The following is a 19,116-nucleotide window of genomic DNA, read 5'->3' as shown; positions in this document are numbered from 1 at the left end:
ATAAACTAAAAATGAGATATTTTTACCTTATAAACATGGCAGAGTATTCAACACTGAAACAGAACAACAATGAAGCTGGTTTTTAATTGCACTTCCAGTTTATACATTAAGTATTATATCTTTGAGCCTACCAAATTTCTGATTGTCTATTTTTGAAAAATGATTAAATAAACACTTAGCATCAAAGGCATACTCATATTTGTTCAGATTCATGTTGATAAGAACTGGTTTTGAATTCATATAAGTATCTGGGATTGGCCAACATAAACCAAGATGGTGGCGATGGACCTGAAAAGAAAAAAAAAAGTTAGCTTTAGCCTATATTATCTTTACTCACAAATCTTTTGAGTGCCTACTATTTCTCAGCCACTGGGAGTTATTTAAGGCTCCATTTCATCTAACCCTTATTTTTAATAGCTGTTTTCCTCCTGACATAGTACATATTTACTTGCTTATTGTCTATCTTCCCCATTAGAATATAAGCTTCATGAAGGCAGAGACACTGTTTTGTTAACTTTGTACTTTCAGCACCTGGAAACATTCCAGGAACATGATCAGGGGCTCCATAAAAATGGTAATGCATAATAGAGTCTGTTGCTAAATACAGAAGGTAGCCAGTTGAAAAATGTGGGTACAAGTCATTCTAACCAAAGGGAATAACGTGATAGAATAGTGCGTTTTGCTCTGGTTGCAGTTAGTTAAGAACATACACAATGTGTGTATGTTTGAGAGATGGAAGTGGAGAATTCTAGAAATTTTAGCAGGTGCCAGATCATGAAAAATCTTAAATGTCACTACGCAGGGGAACAGTATTCTCATTCATTTGTAAAGAAAGGACAGTACAGGGATAAGACTGAAAGATAATGCTTAGGATGGTGATAAAATAATTCAAGCATGAATCTTGGTTTAAATTAAAATTAACAGCCAATTGGTTGGTGAGAAGTACACAGATAGAATAGATGAGAATCTTTCAGAACTGATAATTAGATGTATGAAGTGATGGACAGAGGTGTTAAAAATGATTTCTAAGTTTTTGGCTTAATTGTTTGGAGTCTGGGTTGGTCCAAACTGGATTAGTTCCAGTTTTGAACATTACAGTGTGAACTTGTGTGAAACTAAATAGACAAGTCCAGGACACAGAAAGGGCAAAAAGTGTAAAATAATTCATTCTGTATATATTAACTGTCACCTTGGCACTTAACAAATTCTATAATCAAGCGAGTTTGAGAAATGCTTTCACGTGAAGTCATAATACAGATAATTCAGAGAACACATGTTCAACATGAATTTCCAAGAAGGAATATGCAGTATGTAGGGTCTTCCAGATGTTTCCATCACTTTAATTCTGAAGCACATCTAGAAGAACCAAAGCTCCACAGCATGCATATTGGGAAACAATGTTATCATATAAAGGTGGTGGCACCTGAGATAAAGAAATTACTGCGTATCAGAATTACTGCAATTTGTAGAGTACTGCAGTGCCACTTCTACTTTGTTTCAGGAACATACAATGACATAATCCTACAAATTATTTTCTGCCATTACCTTGATTAAACAGCCATCATTGCAATGCCATACTATTCCTTCAATTTTACCCTCTCTGCAACCATTAAACCAGGACAACAGATCACTGTGCTTCAAGGTAGGTAGATTTCTTATTTGAAATGCTCCATGTGGTATAAGAAGATGTAATGGATGCTTTTTGCTTCCTAACCCTAAAGTGATAAAAATTTGCCATTAGCCATACAGAAGTTTCGAAAAGAATTAGAAAATTTCTCTCTCCAAGTAAAAAAAAAAGCCTCTTAAAACACTCAGGAATAAATTTACCAAAAGGTCTGATTACTTGAGAAATATATTACAACTGCCTTCACTCAGAAGTTCGCACTTTATTCCACTAAGTCTAAATTCTACCTTCAAGTGCTCTATACCAGGAGTTGGCAAACTTTAACCTTTAGACCAAATCTAGCGAAATGCCTATTTTTGTAAACTGTTTCAATGGAACACAGCCAACCCATTCATTTAAGTACTGTCTATGGTCTTTCAGAGATATGGCCCCAAAAACTAAATATTCACTATGTAGCCTTTTACAGAAAAGTCCACCAACCAGTGCTCTACACCACTGGCCACAATCATTCAATGTTTGCCAAACGGCCATGCTGTATCTGGTAACTTGCATAGTTACTGCCTTAGCTTCTTTTCACCTGCCAATCAATCTCCTGATCTCTATATTGGATTTTGTTACTACAGCTTTAATGACCTTGGGTCTGTCTTCATCCGCCTGTCAACAATGCTACATAGTACCCTCAGGACTTGTGCTCAAATCATGGTATATATTCTGATGCTTGATACGATATTCATTGCTAATTCTTTCATTTATTTTACTCTTAGCTGTTATAATTAAACTAATTACCTCACTATGAATGGATAAAGATATAGGGTACACATACAGAAAATGGAACATTAGGTATAAAAAAAGAATGAAATCCTGTCAATTGTAATAACATGTATAAACCTAAAGGATATTATGCTAAGTGAAATAACAGACAAGTACTACTAAAAAAGGGAATCTAGAAAACAACTCCAAGTTTATTAGTCACGCCTGTAGTGTGTATTTCTTTCAGTTGAACCTAGGAAGTTTTCTTTATAAGTGACTGCTATAACTAAACAAGAAAAAGGCTTTTACTCACCATAAGGATTTCCATTAATATTGGTTCCTATAAGCTCCAGTGTTTGTTCCAGAAGATCTGCGAGGGGCACTGCACTAATTTCCAAAAGGCCAGGATCATCAGGATGATGCCTCAGGACCAGGGCGATCTCAAACTCATAATTGACTACAGACGAATGCCAGCAGTACTGTTTGTTGCTTTTCTCCACTGGTACCCAACCTAGCATTTAAAGAAACAAGTGCTTTTTTTTTTTTTTTGCATTGTTTTTCTCTGGATTAAGACTAAGGTAATTTTAATTTTTGTAGCAAATTTTCTGGATGTTCTATCACACACAGGTATCATTCAACATCAGTGGAGATGTTAACAGTTTTACTACTTTGTAAATCATCCTCTTTTTTCTAATCATAAGGTCTCGATTCTGCTGAGGTATTAACCTGTTTGATTATTTACTACAGAGTACCCAGAATTCTTTTTAAAGAAAATTCATATTTTCAATAAGAACTGAGCACCATTCTAAGACACAGCACTAAAACCTTTTTTCAATTTTCTCTCTACCTCCTCTCCAGTTTCAGGGATAACAGACAGATGCAACTGTTCCACAATTTATTGTATTGTTCCAGTATTTATTGAGCAATTTATTGATTCTACATTTGTCAAATGCTATTCCCTTCCTAACTCCTGTTGCCAGATTAGGCTTCTTTGCTGTGGAGAATTCCTTACCAAAAAAAAAAACCAAACTATGACATAAACACTATTATGACCATCACATCTTTGGTATTCATTATTCACCCAGACTACTGTAATAACCTCTTAGCTAGTCTACTACCTCCAACTCCCTACCCTTTTATCACAGTTCTAGTTCAAGAATTTAAATTTAGTTCTGCTGTACTGCTGCTTAACAGTCATCTTTAGGATAAGCTTCACAAAGGTCTTCAACTAGAATGCAAAGCCCTTTAAGATGTGACCCCATTACACATCTCCAGCGTCTACTTTTATAACCCAAGTTATAAACATTCCAGCCACACTAAGGTGTTATTTAAAATTTCCAAAGGATGCCATGACCTCTCCCCTTTGTGAGAGTTTGCCTAAGCTAGCCTCTCATCCCTTGCCAACTAACTTCCTGGTTCTTGAGCTTCAGGATAAATGTCTACTCTCCTTAGGTGACTCTATTAGTCACCACAGGTTGAGGCAGGAATTCTTCCCCTTTTTTCCAACTGTACCTTGTGTATAATTTCCTTCTAGTTCTTAAATCATATTATTATTGGTAAACTTTTTTTTCCTGCTGCCTACAAGACCATCAAGGATAAGGGTTCTGATCCTCATTTTTATGTTACTAAAATCTATGCACATTACAGGTACTTAAAATATATGCATATTGTTAACTTCAGTCTAAAAAGTAAAGGCTTCTTAATATGATTTAATCGGTCATACATCTATCCTGGCAATACTTCAAGGCTATTCCCAAACTCAATGCTTTATTAATTTTTACAGACTATAGGTAATAAACTGTCCATCTAAGAAAATATTCTAAAAACTGAAAGGGCATTCTTGATATGAAACATCTTTTGTATAAATACCATGAACCACCATATTAAAATTATATTCTATAATTTTCAATTGCATGTATCTTTTGTTCTTTTTACTAGTAAACACAAAATTGTATTTTAGAAGAGATCTAGTAATACCAGGAATGTGTCCATTTTCATCAGGCATTGGATTCCCATTTAATTGTTCTATTTCCTTCGCTGGTATCCAGCACTCTGGAACAGGTTTGAAGTCCTCCTCAACATTCCAAAAAAATTCTAAAAGAATTAAATAATCTTATGTGTGGTGATACTTTAAACAACATAAAACACTGAACAAATTCAAAGTGGGAACAACTAATGAACCCCTCAAATCAGATACCATATTAATTAGTCTCCATTCATTACCATCACCACACTTCTCAGGGTTAAGGTACTAACACTTCAAATTTTCAATTTTGAACCCACCATCTGTAAAAGTAGGTTAACAGTCTCATTAAAGCACCCAATGTTACAGTGTGTATAGATTTATGGTGAATTTTTAATGCACTATGAATACAAATATATAAAGATTATATGAGTGGATATATAATGATACATGTATATATCTACTTATAGTTAGAGGAATTTAATGTAATTAAAACTATTAATAGCCCTTTGAGATTTGTGCCTGATTTATAAAATTACCTACTTGTCTTTGGGCAAACAAAACCAAATGTGTCACTCATAGTAACTTGTATGTTTTAATAAAATTGACAAACTACAATGAAGAGTCACAGAAATGTTAGGAAAATATTTTGAAATATTTTTCAAGAATATTTTTTTACATAAAAAGATACTCAGTTGTAAGTTTTTTCTTTTCCCAAAGTGCTTAAACTGTAAAGACGGATATAATGTATAGAACACCACAGCAAGAAATAAGACAAAAATTTCAACTTAAATCATGAAAAGCTTTAATAAAAAAGAAGTACCCACTAACCTTTTGAGTTTTGTTTTGAATGTAGAAAATTTTTAAATCTTTTCTCAGCTAATTTGTTAGGTTTCCTATCTAGCCGAGCCCAAAGGTATGGCTGACCTAAAAAATAAGAAAAAAAAAGTTTAAGAGGCAACAATAAAATTCAGCTTGAAAGACATTTCAGTATAACCTTTTTCAATAAAGGTAGGGTCATTTCCTCTAAGAGAAACAACTCAAAAGGCAAAGAGAAATATGCAGGATAACAAACAAAACAAATCTGACCCTTTCATAAGGACATCATCCCACAAACATATTAGAAACTAGCAATCCCGAGAAACTGAAGCTATCTCTTTGCTAAACGGAAACATAACCAGAAACTGCATTCACACCTTCTCTAAAAAGTAACTATGTTAAGTTATGCTATGAGGACTAACCCCAAAAATGTGGAGTGAAGCTAAGTTGTTTTACATGGCTTTGACCCCTGGGGTCAAGGCCTGGAACGCTGATGAATAGTGATGCTTTGCAGTCAGGGGTCTGAGACGTTTCAGGGCAGGTACCAGCGTTTTTCTTGACAACAGTGAGACTAAGGAGTTGCACTTGGTCTCACTGAGCCTTCTGGGGGGATGCTGCTGAAGCTGGTTACTTAGCAGGAAGATGCCTTCATGATCAGCAAAAAATAAAAATCCCCAGCTGGGACTCCATTTCAGATTCCCTCTTTCTGAGGTGTTCCCTGCCTACATCAGTAGTGGTCCCTAATTTAAAAAAGTTTGTCTTTCCTAGATTTGTCAGGAAGGTAAGAGAGGTGTCAGGGAAGGACCACAGATGCTTTCACAAGGTCTCATCAGACCCTTCACTGACAGTCTCTGGTTGTGATGTGCACCCTTTGAATCCTTAAGTTTCTTAATATAAATACATGCCTGTGTGCTAAGTCATTTTAGTCATGTCTCACTCTTTGTAACCCTATGGACTGTAGCCCACCAGGCTCCTCTGTCCATGGGATTCTACAGGCAAGAATACTGGAGTGGACTGCCTGGCCCTCCTCCAGGGAAATCTTCCTGACCCAGGGATGGAACCCACTTCTCTTATGTCTCCTACATTGGAAGGAGAGTTCTTTACCACTAGTGCTACCTGGGAAGCCCATAATATAAATATAAAATCCTAAAAAAAACTTTCAGTTTCTTCATATATAAATCAGTTATTTGAAAAATTATTGATTACAGTTTGGGTAAGGCATTCTACATTACGTATTAGCTATACCAATAAATAATATGAAGAACCAGATTAAAACTACACTGTCATTTCTGTTGAATGAACCTTTTGTTCTTTTTAAAAATAAACATAAAAAATGCACTGCACACCCATTAACATGGCTACTATCAAAAAAATAGAAAATAACAAGTGTTGGTGAAGATACGGAAAAGCTGGAACTCTTCTATACTCCTGGTAGGAATATAAATAGTGCACTTGCTACAGAAGACAGTACGACAGTTCCTCAAAAAAAAAAAAAAAAAAAAAAAATTACTATATGATCCAGCAATTCTACTTTTGGATATATACCCTAAAGACTGAAAAGAGGGATTCTAAGAGAGATCTGTGTACCATGTTCATAGCATGGTTGTTCACAACAGCCAGTAGGTGGGAGCATCCCAAGTGCACACTGATGGAAGAACAGTATACACACACAACCATGTGGTTGACACAAACATGTGGTATTCATCCTTTTATAAAGGAAGGCAATTCTGACATGCACTACAGCACGAATGAATCTTAAGGACAATATGCTAAGTGAAATAAGCCAGTCACAAGGTGACAAATACTCTAAGACCCCACTTACATGAGTTACCTAGTCAAAATCCTAGAAACAAAGTAGTGTGTGAAACAGGGTGGGAGGCTGAGTTATTTAAAAGGTATAAAGGTTCAGTTTTGCAAGATGAAGAGTTTTCGAGATACATGGTGTTGACAGCAACACAGCAATGAGAACTGTACATACCACACTGAACTGTACACTTAAAAATAGCTAACATGGTCAATTCTATGTTATGTGTATTTCATCACAACAAAATGAAAAAAGATGCACTTCAGAAGAGATTTCCTATTATGAAGACTGTATCCAATATGCATTTAACTTTTATTTCTCTTGCTGGAATTGAGAAGTAATTTCAATATCCAGAAAAATAATTACAAAGATTATTTCTCTCTTTTCAATGCATTTTTTCCCATAACATAGTTGACAATTTTGATTTGAATTTCTACCTCTTTTAAAGTACACTAAAATGAAACAAATTAGAGACACTGACAATAGTAATAAAACAATTGAATTAGCACTGGGATCAGCAGAATAAGAACAAGCTTTAGGGTCACATAAACCTAGGTCCTATTACCAGTTGAGCCTTCATTAATTAAATGGTCTTGAACAAATTATTTATGTTCTCTGAGCTTTAGTTTCTGTTTCAGTGAAATGGGAGAGACTTATTGTGCAGATAGATAAAGATAACACATAAAGCATTTATCATACTGTCTGGCCCTTAACCACTATTAAGTAAATATTAACTTATCTTCCTTTCTTCCCCCAAGAGAAAGATACAATGGTATATAGCAAGTATAATGTATCAATTGTGACTTTATTATTTTCCCATTATACTTTGGTTTCCAAGGGTTTATGAAGAGCACTTCAGATAAATACAGTTTAAGTGATTAAGAAAAATAAATAATATTTGTAGTACAGTTTTATTTTACCTTTGTAGTTAGTAACATAACAACATGTTCCATCCACTTTTTCTGTTGGAATTGCATTGTATATATCTGCATCTAATGCCTTGTGACTTACAGTTTCAGTTGCCAAAACTTTAAATGGCTTAAAAGAGAAAGAGAAAACTGGTTTAAGATAAACAGCCTCTATGCCTTCTACATGCTCTCACCTGGAAGTTTTTAATTTCCCTAGTTCCAAGGTATGATCACCAGTTTATCCTTCAAAGTATTTCTCCTGTAAAGTCCTTGTAAGTCATCTCCTCCTCTTCTATGCTATCACAGCAATACATATTTGTTAAGTACAGTTGACTTGACCAACACGGGTTTGAACTGCATGGGACCACTTACTCGCAAATTTTTTTTCAATAGTAAATACTGCAGTGCTACACACAGTTAGTTGAATCCTCGATGCAGAAGCCTTGTTACGGAGGAAACTTGAATATGAGGGCCAACCACAAGTTATACTCGGATGTTAGGGGATCGGAACCCGAATCCTGGCCTTGTTCACAGGTCAACTGTATCCACATGTTTCTTTACCCACCATAATGAGCTTGACACCAGGAATTATATCCTATGCAGAGCTGCATGCCTAGCTCAGGTGTTACGTGTGTTCATTTACTTGATAATCATTTGCTAAAAGCCTCCAAAGGGTTAAAGCACTGTCCTCAGCACTAGGATAGAGGTCAAAAGGCACCTGCCTTCGGTGGAACATTGATTTTAAGGAAGGAGACAACAGTCATAAAATGCATAATATAATGTTAAGTATGTTAAGTGCTAAGGAGAAAAACGGGCACCGTTCAGCTTTATCAGTAGTAAATCGCGTTTTAAATTTATGATTTGCTTACTGTCAGGAAGCCAAAAGAGCATCAAGAATGAAAGGGAAAAAAGTTCCAACCAACTTAGTGATTTCACTTCTGAGAAAGACTATGCCACCATTTTACAGTCTTTATGACACTTTTATCTGAAGGAAGACCTGCACCCTAGGGCCGCCCGAGCGGAACCTGCAGGGCGGCTCTACCGCGCCTGGAAACGCTCGCGGGTTCAAATGCAGCCCGCGCCGCGAGGAGGAGCCCACCCGTGGCCGCCCCGCGGGCCCGGCGGGCCGAACCCGCGCTCCTCGGTACCTGATGCTCCCTTTTGGTGGAAGGCTCCTCTTTCACCTCCGTCACAAACACACACGGCATTTTCCGCTGCACCGACCCCAAGCGCCTCATGATGGGTCCTCAAGCAGTGCTAGTGGAGAGGGCCCTTCCGAACAGCGCCGGGTCCTGACCAGGGGAGCGTCCAGAGCGGTCAGCCGCGTAGTCAAGTCGCGAACACGCCGCGAGCTTGCCAGACAGCAGCGCTCCCCATTTCCCCGGTTCCAAGCGTAAGACGGGGACGCACGCCCGGAAACGGCCTCCTGGCCGCGGAGCCTTCTGGGAGTTGTAGTGCGGAAGCCGAGGTACCTTCGTGTGCGCTCTCGAGAGCGTCCCTCAGGGTTCTAGTGACCGTGAAAATACAAAGATCCGTTTGTGGTTTTATCCGTTTCTGGTGTGTGTGTATTATTAGCCGATGATATTTATGAAAATTAAATGTTATCAAGTGATAAGTAATGAATCATTTCAGGTGGCTATTTAACATCATTTTGATGAAACCGACTTGCGTGTTCCCTTTAATATGTTCCTGGGGAAAGCACTGTAGAAGCTTAGAAATATCCGGAGACATCTCAAAACGAAATGAAAAGTAATTTCCCAGGAAAAATGTTAGAAAAAACGCTACAGTTAAAACACCTGGGGCCAAAAAAAGAAAGAAAATTACCGTTTGATTTACGCCTCATTGTAAGGCGTTCAGTTCAGTTCAGTCGCTCAGTCGTGTCCGACCCTGTGACCACAAGAAACTGCAACACTCCAGGCTTCCCTGTCCATCACCGAGTCCCAGAGTTTACTCAGTATGGTCGAAATTGTTTCTGGTGTGTTTTTTTTTTTTTTTTTTTCCCCAGAGTGAGTGCAAAGTTTAGCATTAGACCAGTTCCAAACCACGGGAATACCAATAACCAGATTTCAGTCTCAATTTTTTCATAGGAATCTCAGTTAAGTATGAGCTCCAACAGAGTTGGAATGGCTTGAGTACTTGTCAAGCAATCAACTGCAGAGCTAAAAACACTGACTTACTCCTCAAAAGAATTTCGGAGGGTAAGTAATAACAATCAATGGCTGAAAAAATAAATACATTTTTAGTAATAGTAGCCTTTCTCACTGAAGCAAGTAGTCCGGAGTAGGGACTTTTAATTACTGCCATCTTTTAGGTGCTTTGACAATGCCCGAGTCTCTTTTTTTTTCCCCCCGAGTCTCATTTTTATAATTGTCTTATCTGCAGGTATCAAAATGCCCAGCATTTTCCTGATTTAGCCCTCAGGAAATTAAACTACTATATTTCACTTGGAGGTATCTATGTATAAGGGAATTCCCAAAGAATAAAATAACCCTCAAAAAAAGTCACTGTTTTTTGATTGCTGGATTCAGAGGGGAGGGAGGGAAGAAGAGATCTGCCTTTAAAAAGTATTTACTTTTTTTTACTATCTTTGACTTTCTCATAGGAAAAATAAATTTAAAAAGGGCTTCAGGGGGTGGGGGGTGGGGGGGTCCGGTGGCTGAAAATATCTAATGTAAGATCCTGAGACCAGAAAAGCCTTAACATTGCATAGTCAAAAACCAGTGACTTTTTGTTCCTCCACAGGAGTCCTAAACAGAGCTTGTTTCATAGGACTCAAGGAGGCAACAATGAAATAACTCTTAAAACTTGCAACTGTCATTTCCCAAACTGCCACAGAATCTTTTAGGTCCAACCTTCTATCTTTTCTGAAGATCATCTTCCAAAATATTCCACTTGCTGTTTGAAACTAGCAGCAAAGTTAACCCAAGTTTTAAGAAGCGAAGCTAACCCAACTTTTAAGAAGCAAAGCTAACAGAAGTTTTAAGAAGCAAAGCTGACCCATGTTTTAAGAAGCAAAGCTGACCCATGTTTTAAGAAGCAAAGCTGACCCATGTTTTAAGAAGCACTCTATTTCTAATGCCTTGGTTTCATCAGTGCCTTGAGTAAAGCCCCCGGCAGAAAGAGGTAGTCCAACACTAGGGGAAGCCATTGGACCAGTTCACACTTAGAGTCTGGACTCCCACTTTGACAAGGAGCAGCCCGCCCCTTTGATTCTCCTAAGTCTGAAGAGCCAGCAAGGACGGACTACCAGCCCCAGTACTTAAAGTGGTGTTACAGAATTCCACAATCTGAAAGAAAGACTTTTTTCTCTAATGTGTTAGTGTTCTGACATGAAACCAAAATGAAATATTCTGTGCAGAGTATACTTTGGCCAACACACTCAAAAAACAAAATTTGCAGAACCACCCTGAGTTGTGCAGGCAAATTTCTCATAACTCTGCTTTACTCACTATAGAGAAAAGTCATCCTGGGTATGGTCATAGCTTTCTCTGAAAAACTAGAAGGAATTTCACAACAGGAAAGAAGTGAAGAGAATAAGGAAAAGGTGGGGGAGAGAGTAGAAAGAAAGGAAAGGAAAAGAGAGCTGGAAAAAAGATGAAATTAGGGTTCCAGGCATGCTAAAGACTACCAAAATTCACAGATCTATTTACAATGACCCCCCCCCCAAAAAAAAAATCCCTTTGTGGGTTTGTGTTTTTGCTGTTTCTAATGGAACATAGTTGTTCAAAACTAACTTCAAGAGGTAAGGCATTTTTTCAGCCTTTCTCTTATGTAAAACATGGATTCTCACAATGGCTTTAATCATGATGTTAATGTAATCATGCAATAATGGTGTTTGGTAACAGTATTTGATAATAGTACAATGCAGCTAGCTGTAAGTTCATATGTGGAAAGGAAGTTTATCTGGAGGCAAAGACCACTTAAAGCTGTTTCTTAGGGGTGTTTCTCCCAGTAAGCTATGTGCTTGAGACGGGTGCATTGTTATTCTAGAATTAGAAGGTAGGGCAAAGCAAAAGTTGAGATATTCGATTTTTCTATATATCACTGCTAATATTTTCAAGGATTTAAGTCAAGTTTTTATTTTCTACTTCATTAACTTTCAATGCTGCATGGCTCTTTTTGCTTTTCATTTTTGATTTTATTATTTTCCCTTATAATTCTTTTCTAAATTTTAGCATACTTTCTAGATTTTTATTCTAAAGCAGTGCACTCAAGTTCATACCAACTTATTCTGTTTCACTTAACCAAAGTGAATATATGTCTTGATCTTGTAAATTTCCAATTAAAAGTACAAAGGCATTTAAAAATACATGCTGATCTATTGTAATTTCTCATCTCTATGGCATCTCCTAAATTACCTACTATGAATATTTTTATTAATTTCTTCTAGGTTCTAGTTTTTAGTAAAGATACTAAGATGAAGAAAGACCTCAGTAACTGCTGATTGAAATGTCTCATTCTGGGAATTGGAGTACTTCACTTTGCTTTCAACAAATTCTCAAAATTTGCAAGCATCTGGAAACTTACTGCTATAGGAAGAAGCTCTTTCCCTTGTAATGATGGATGAAGAATGAATGGACTATAGCTACAAGATGAATAAGTAGTCCAGCTTATTTTCAGGTACTATTAAATATCCCAATCTGAATGGTTTTTCTCCCAAATCAGTGGATAGTGGTGAGTACATAATTTTGTTTTTATCTTGAAATATATATAGCATATTTACTTATATAAAATTTTTAGTTTTGTTTTCAAATCATACATAGAAATAAGTCTAGAAAATAAGTAACTTGTAAAATATTTAATACTTCTTAATTATGAAAGTATGACCTAGTTTATATTCTATATTTAATCAGAACATTGAAGGATAAAATACACCATTTTATTTGTATTAGCTTTTTCCAGCCAATAACTAAATTGAGTAACAGAAATACTGTACAGTATTCACTAAGGTAAACTAGCCTACAGTTAGATGTGAGGTCATTTATGATGAGCAAATAATGAATTAGGTAACAATGAGGAAAATTCTGGAAGTTTGAGTTTGTGTGCTTACTAGCAACCACTTTCAACATTTCTGCAAAGCTAGAGAAGGTATCTTCTAATTTAAATTTCTTTAAGAATTATCTATTGTGTAATATACTGCCAACAGGAGGTCAGTTTTAAAGGACTACCACTGATAGCCTGAAAGACTGTGGAAAAGAAATTCTTTTTCCCCTTACACACTGATAGTTCTTATATTTGCATTCCTGCAATTCTTATATTAAAAAAACATTGGATTAACAGCAAGAGAGTTGAAAATGGCAGAAGTTGGGAATGACTGCTATTTCTTTTTTAATTCCGCATGCATAAAGGTAAATATTGTACAACTTATGGTACATATTCCACATGCTTAAGCTTTTTAGTAGAATGAAGGAAAATAGGGCAACAGTTTATTTGCATGGCTGAGTCAAAATCTACTGTTTTCCCACAAAATATTGTACATACTTAAAATATGAAGTAAAACCTTATCATGTATTTTTGATATGTTGAGTTTCTCTGAGGAAATCTGGTAATATTTAAAATTATCTGAAACTATCCTTCTGTATGCCAGTTACAAGCCTATGGCTTTTTAATCCTCATGTGGTACTTTTGCCTATATTATGGCTCCTTGAAACATCAAATTACTAATATTGAAGCATATGGTATTTTGGTTAATGTGATTCCAGTCATATAAATTCAAATAGTTAAATTCAGGTTCCCTATCAAACTCAGTTTAATAAATCTAATTGATTCCCTATTTTGGAATTTATTAATGAAATTATTGAATTTTCCTTTGTCAAAGTAATAGTAAATAATTAATATCATGGAAAAAGGCAAAAAATAATACAAATTGGCCAAACAAGAATTCAAGTTTACAAAGTTAAAATGGGGAAAAATGTCTAAGTGATTTGGATTAGTGGATCTCAATGAAGCCAAATAAATGTAGAAATTCAATGTTTGGAGCTTCATGTTCGTGTCAGAATGAATCCAGTGAAAGGCATGCTGTGTCTGGTTTGAAGCATTTCATCTCTGCTAGGACAACGGAATAGAGTCAACCTCTTAGACTGTAAGAATTAGATCCACTTCTATTACCTGTTACCTTAAGATTAAACCCTGGGATGATGATAAATAAGAGAATTTATGTTCCACGTGGGCAGAGAGTTTTGTCTGTTTCACTGCTATATCCTCAAATTCTAAGTTATCAATAAATAATTAAATGAAAAAAGTAAAAATAATAATAGCAATCACATTACCGTATCTCCCATAATTTTTACAACAATCTGTGAGAAGGGCATTTTATTCCCTTTTTACAGGTAAGGAAACTGAGGCACAGAGAGTGAGTAATGGATTGATTTTGTGATTATGGGCAAAATAGAGTCAGGCATTCAAATACTGGTTTATCTGGTTTCTGCCTGCTCTCCAGGTCTATGAGATCTACAGAGCCACCTTAGAAGGGAGAGAGAGTGAAGACAGACAGTAAGAAGGTGGGAAAAAAAATAGGGAACAACCCTGAAACCTGTCAAAAAAGGGATGAGCTTAATAGGATATGTTTACTTTTATTCTATGTCACCCACCCTCTGCCAAAAAAGACAACGACCCGCAATTTTCCCAGCTGTTGATTTGTGTGTAAAAGATATAAGAAAAAAAGAGCAGCCCATTCAAATAATCAACATCTGCTTTTGTTGAGATATAATAATGTAAATTTATAAATATATATGTGTGTATAGCTTAGCACAATGTGCTAAATATTTTAAATTTCACAATAAAATAAAGTTTAAACTCTGTTTACTTTCCTTCTATAAGCACACTTAACAGTATGTTCCTAATCTGAGTGAGAAAAGTTATCTAATAAGTTATGATTAATAGAGATCATCTCCACGATTAGAATATGGATGATGACTTAAAAATAATTTTGGCTTTCATAAGGAAAATTAGATCCCTCTGTCATTAGATTGTGACCAAGAGTATCACTGACCTTTTATATATTTATCCTTAGCCATATGGATTAACTCTTAACAGGAAGGAGAATTATTATCAGTGACTGATGGAATGTACTATTTAATCATTAGATTATTTTATCAGTCTCTAAAATTAGACTACTTTGCTAAAATTTAGACTTGATGGTCTTGGATTTGTAGTATTTTTTAATTTTAATTTGACCTCATATTTTATTTAGTTGATTAGTAATCTATTGTTAAACACTGACATTCATACATTGAGTTTTCTACACTGTTTACTTTTTTCTTTTAGGGTTCCCAGTGCCGATTCCGACACTGCGAAGAGGCTCTTGGCAGTGACACTGTGTGCGCATTATGGAGAGAGGGAAAATGTTTAGATCCACTTTGCAGATTTAGACACATGGAAATGCAGGTAGAATTATTCAACATTATCATGTTTGTTAAAAGCATCTCCCTCCGATAAGATTGAACTCTGTACCCTTACAACACAATAGAAAAGAAATTATTCTTTCCTCCAATGACTTAATTTTAGGCATTTTACACTTTGCTCAACTTAAATTCCTAAAAAAATGGGCAAATGTGTTGGAGGAGTATCTATTGCATCCTTTAAGTAACAGAGCTTGGAAATGAAGCCTAGACACACACACAATCCTAAATCAGCAATTACAGCAGTTTTTGTTATGCTGTGCGGTAGCACATTGTATTTGTTGTGATTATGGCATCTCATCATTACATTTGCCTCCCCTCTTTTATCTAGCAAAACTGCAGTATTTCATGCTTCTGGGAAACTCAACCTCTCGGTTGTGTGAAGATCAGTTGTATCTTTTATCACAGCAAACCTCGAAATATCAATGGATTATTTTTGCCACCAAGTAGCAGTGAGTATATTTTTTTAATAACATGGTTATACCGTATTATAATCTGATTTTGGAATAGCAACATAGAATGACACGTTAAATAAAGTATAGCAAGGTGAGTAATACAGTTTAATAGCCAGTGGATGATTTAGGATGGTTATATCAAGAATTATGAGAATGAGCCATCAAGTAGCTAACCAAATGGAATGACCAGAGTTAGTTAAATTTTCTCTGACTGTGTTTCTAAAGTGGACTTTATTCATGTGAAAAGTGAGATGACTGCTGCCCTCACTGGATAAAGGGGAGCTGTCTCAGCAATTCTTCATATGACTGGAGCAAGGCTGGGAAGTTCTGGCCTCACCGCTGCTCCCCGTAAATGTGCAGAAACCTCTGCTACATGGGAGAGCAAGGGCATGCTCTGGCTTTCATGCTTCTGCTTCTAGAAGAGCCGCTAGATGTGTGGTTCTTCCTAAGACTTCATCTGTGGGGAAGATGCAATCCCATTGTTGCTAAATAAGTGGCACCCTTGAAACCAACTAAATGCTACTGAGACTCGACTGCACGGTGAACCTTAAACTAAGTTATGGGAAAGGGGTATGGAAGACACCATGTCCTATGACAGCGAGTGGCAGGAACTTTGAAAAGCTGGGAGAGTCAGGTTTCTCTGATGCTGTAGCCGCTTCCCTCTCCTGCCATGGCCACCGTATTTCTTATAATGGAATTATTCTAGAAATGAGCTTACAGAGTATCAGTCCTTTGTATTTGAAAATTTGGCTTCAGATAATCCTTGGCAAGTGAATGATTAAAAACCATGTCTCTTTGTTATAGTCTTCTGGGAAATGCTGTCCTCAGAGCATTCTTCATACATGTAATACCTGGATCAATGTTTTTCTTCACTAGCCTGTAAACATAATAAGGATGGGGCTCATGGCTAGTTTCCCTACCAATGCTTAGCACAATGTCTGGAGCCCAGATGCTCAGTAAAATTGGATGTTTGGATAGATGGATAGGAGATATGGGTAGAAGGTAGGAGGAAGGGGATGACAGAGGATGAGATGGTTGGATGTTATCAACAGCTCGATGGACATGAGCTCGAGCAAGCTCCAGGAGTTGGTGATGGACAGGGAAGCCTGGTGTGCTGCAGTCTATGGGGTCGCAAAGAATTGGACATGACTGAGTGACTGAACTGAACTGATAGATGTATAGATGACTACTGAAGGTAACCTCCTGGGATGAAAGTTATTACACCTACTAAGTGGTTAACTTGGTCCCATTGTTTAACATCTAGTGTGATTTTATTTCATTAAGAACATTGTATTAAATTCTCTCATATAGTGTACTAGCCTACTTCCTAATGGTCTATGGGTAAAATTGCTATCTTTCAAACTAATTATTTCAGTACTAGAGGAAAGACTGCATCTCTGAGGGCAAAGGAAAGGTAGGATGTCTGTGGAACAAATAGTGGGCTCCCCACTGTAAGACATGTCCTCGGCTAAGTTCTCTAGGGACACACTTCATTACTCTCATATATTAGGCATAGAATCTGGGGGTCAAAAATAGATTCTGGCTTTACTGGAAGTCTCAATTTCAACACATGTCAAAACTGCCCCTGACTCTTGGAATAAGCTTTCCCCTCTCTTGACAGGGTCAAACCAGACCCATGCACTGATTTTGGAAGGACCAAATCCTTCCCCAAACACTCTAGAAATCTTTATGAGAGGAGATAAGCTCTGCTTTCTCTTTGCAACTTCCCTATCATTTTCTCAGATCTATTTCTTCACTACATCTATTGTTTGTCTGACTTCTCCCTATAGAATGAAAAGTCCGTAAGAATAGGAATCTTTGTTAACTGATAAATTCCAACCACCAAACATAGAAACATAGTATTACCTTTCACATAGTGGCCAATTCTATTCCAGGAAGGCCTGAAAAGTATTTATTCATGTTAAGAAGGTAACTATTTTTTCTCTGCCCAGGCACATTTCTGTGCTTTAGGAAAGAGGATTCAATTCCCAGGCTGTAGGAAACTGCTACGCTGGAGAAGGAAATGGCAGTATTCTTGCCTGGAGAATCTCAAGGACAGAAGCCTGGCAGGCCACAGTCCATGGGGTTGCGAGAGTCAGACACAACTCAGTGACTAAACCACCACCACAGAAAACTCCTAAGCTCATTTGCATTATGTATTGAACTACTGGATCATCTATTCATTCTAAGAATATTTCAATACCTCAGAAGTTACAATGTGATCTTTTGTAGACCTAATATTTCCTAAAATATTTCCAGAAACATCTACCTACCAAGGTTCATATTAACCAAAACCAGGAAAATAAATCGTCTCACCTTAGACAAAAATTAAATTACAAAGTTATAACTTTATTAAAATCTACCTTTATGTTTCAGTGGGTACATGTGATTGACAGATGCAGGGTAGGATTGTGACAGGGTTTTTTTTGGTAGCAAAATACAACTATTGTTTCATACATGACATCTGGTGTAAGTTTGTATCCAGTTAAAATAAGATAAAATCTAGGTATTTAAATGTGTAAACTGTGAAATTTTCTAAGGCTTCTGATCAAGGAATTGAGACCCATCATGTGGTCCATATTAAATAGGTGAGTTGCAGCTGTAGCAATGCTATCTAAGTTACCAGCTGTGTTCTTCCAGAATGAGGTGTTTGCCAAAAGCAATTTTCCATTAGTTAATTTGCCATTGTCTGTTATCTTTAAGGACCAAGTTCAATTATCAGGAGTCTGACATTTTTTTGTCTGGACGTGTAAAACTGCCAGTTAGTCTTTTTGCAATTTAAACTTTAATCTGCTAACAAATTAAAAAAAGGTCTTGGACTCTTTTGAAAAAAGATTTCATTTAAATGTTGTTAAACCAGACATTTTCAAAGGCAGCCTAATCCCTCTGGTTATCATCTCTAAGTTTAGAAGCAAATAGCTGTTAAAACTAAATGATAGTGCTAAGAAAAACATAGCTCAGTTAATATTTGCTCTAATTGTAAGAATTTGCTAGGCATTTCTGAGTATATTTTGCATTTTCTTTGTGAGCTTGATGGATTCTTGTTCTTTCTCCCATGGTACACAGTAGAGGTTAGTGTACCCAAATGAAGTTTTCCTCTTAAGAAGCTCCTTAAATTTTGCTAAGGGACAATTTATTCAAAACAGACTAGCTCAAACATTGAAGCAAATGCTCATATCCTTGGGAATTTGCCATGCTATTCTAAAATGAATACCTGAAAGGATAATTTGATTTTTATTTATTCTGAGTCACTGTCTTGGAGATGCCTTGGACAACTGACTATTTGACCACATTAAATGAATCTTGGGTCAGCTCACTTTATAAGGTCTTGCCTAAATGAATATGTGTACATGACCTTTTCATTATGTCTTAAAAAACCATTGTCTAATGTTT

The 19,116-nt window shown here is 36.5% G+C and overlaps 2 protein-coding genes across 17 annotated transcripts in view; one reads left to right on the top strand and one right to left on the bottom strand.

Annotated features, from left to right (window-relative positions):
• Positions 1-65: 65 nt before the first annotated feature.
• RLIG1 (RNA 5'-phosphate and 3'-OH ligase 1) lies at positions 66-9,106 on the bottom strand. The gene is made up of 7 exons (XM_020889048.2): positions 9,017-9,106; positions 7,881-7,998; positions 5,169-5,264; positions 4,352-4,468; positions 2,688-2,885; positions 1,546-1,715; positions 66-288 (listed from the first exon to the last, which is right to left on the bottom strand). The coding sequence occupies exons 1-7, from the start codon at positions 9,104-9,106 to the stop codon at positions 100-102; spliced, it is 978 nt and encodes a 325-aa protein (XP_020744707.1). The 3' UTR covers positions 66-99.
• A 143-nt stretch (positions 9,107-9,249) lies between these two features.
• Positions 9,250-19,116, top strand: part of C24H12orf50 (chromosome 24 C12orf50 homolog) — a 30,585-nt gene continuing 20,718 nt past the window's right edge. For 6 of the 16 annotated variants that reach the window (XM_070454308.1, XM_020889039.2, XM_020889040.2 and 3 more), the window contains exons 1-3: positions 12,963-13,216; positions 15,135-15,254; positions 15,600-15,720. In XM_070454308.1, the coding sequence (XP_070310409.1) occupies positions 13,163-13,216; positions 15,135-15,254; positions 15,600-15,720 (295 nt within the window). In that variant the 5' untranslated portion in view covers positions 12,963-13,162. The other 10 variants (XM_070454307.1, XM_020889034.2, XM_070454306.1 and 7 more) reach the window with 10 other exon arrangements.

The sequence above is a fragment of the Odocoileus virginianus genome, chromosome 24 (genome assembly GCF_023699985.2).
Source record: "Odocoileus virginianus isolate 20LAN1187 ecotype Illinois chromosome 24, Ovbor_1.2, whole genome shotgun sequence".
Lineage (NCBI taxonomy): Eukaryota > Metazoa > Chordata > Mammalia > Artiodactyla > Cervidae > Odocoileus > Odocoileus virginianus.
Note: the sequence above shows the minus strand (reverse complement) of the source record. Positions and strands in the feature narration are given on the sequence as shown.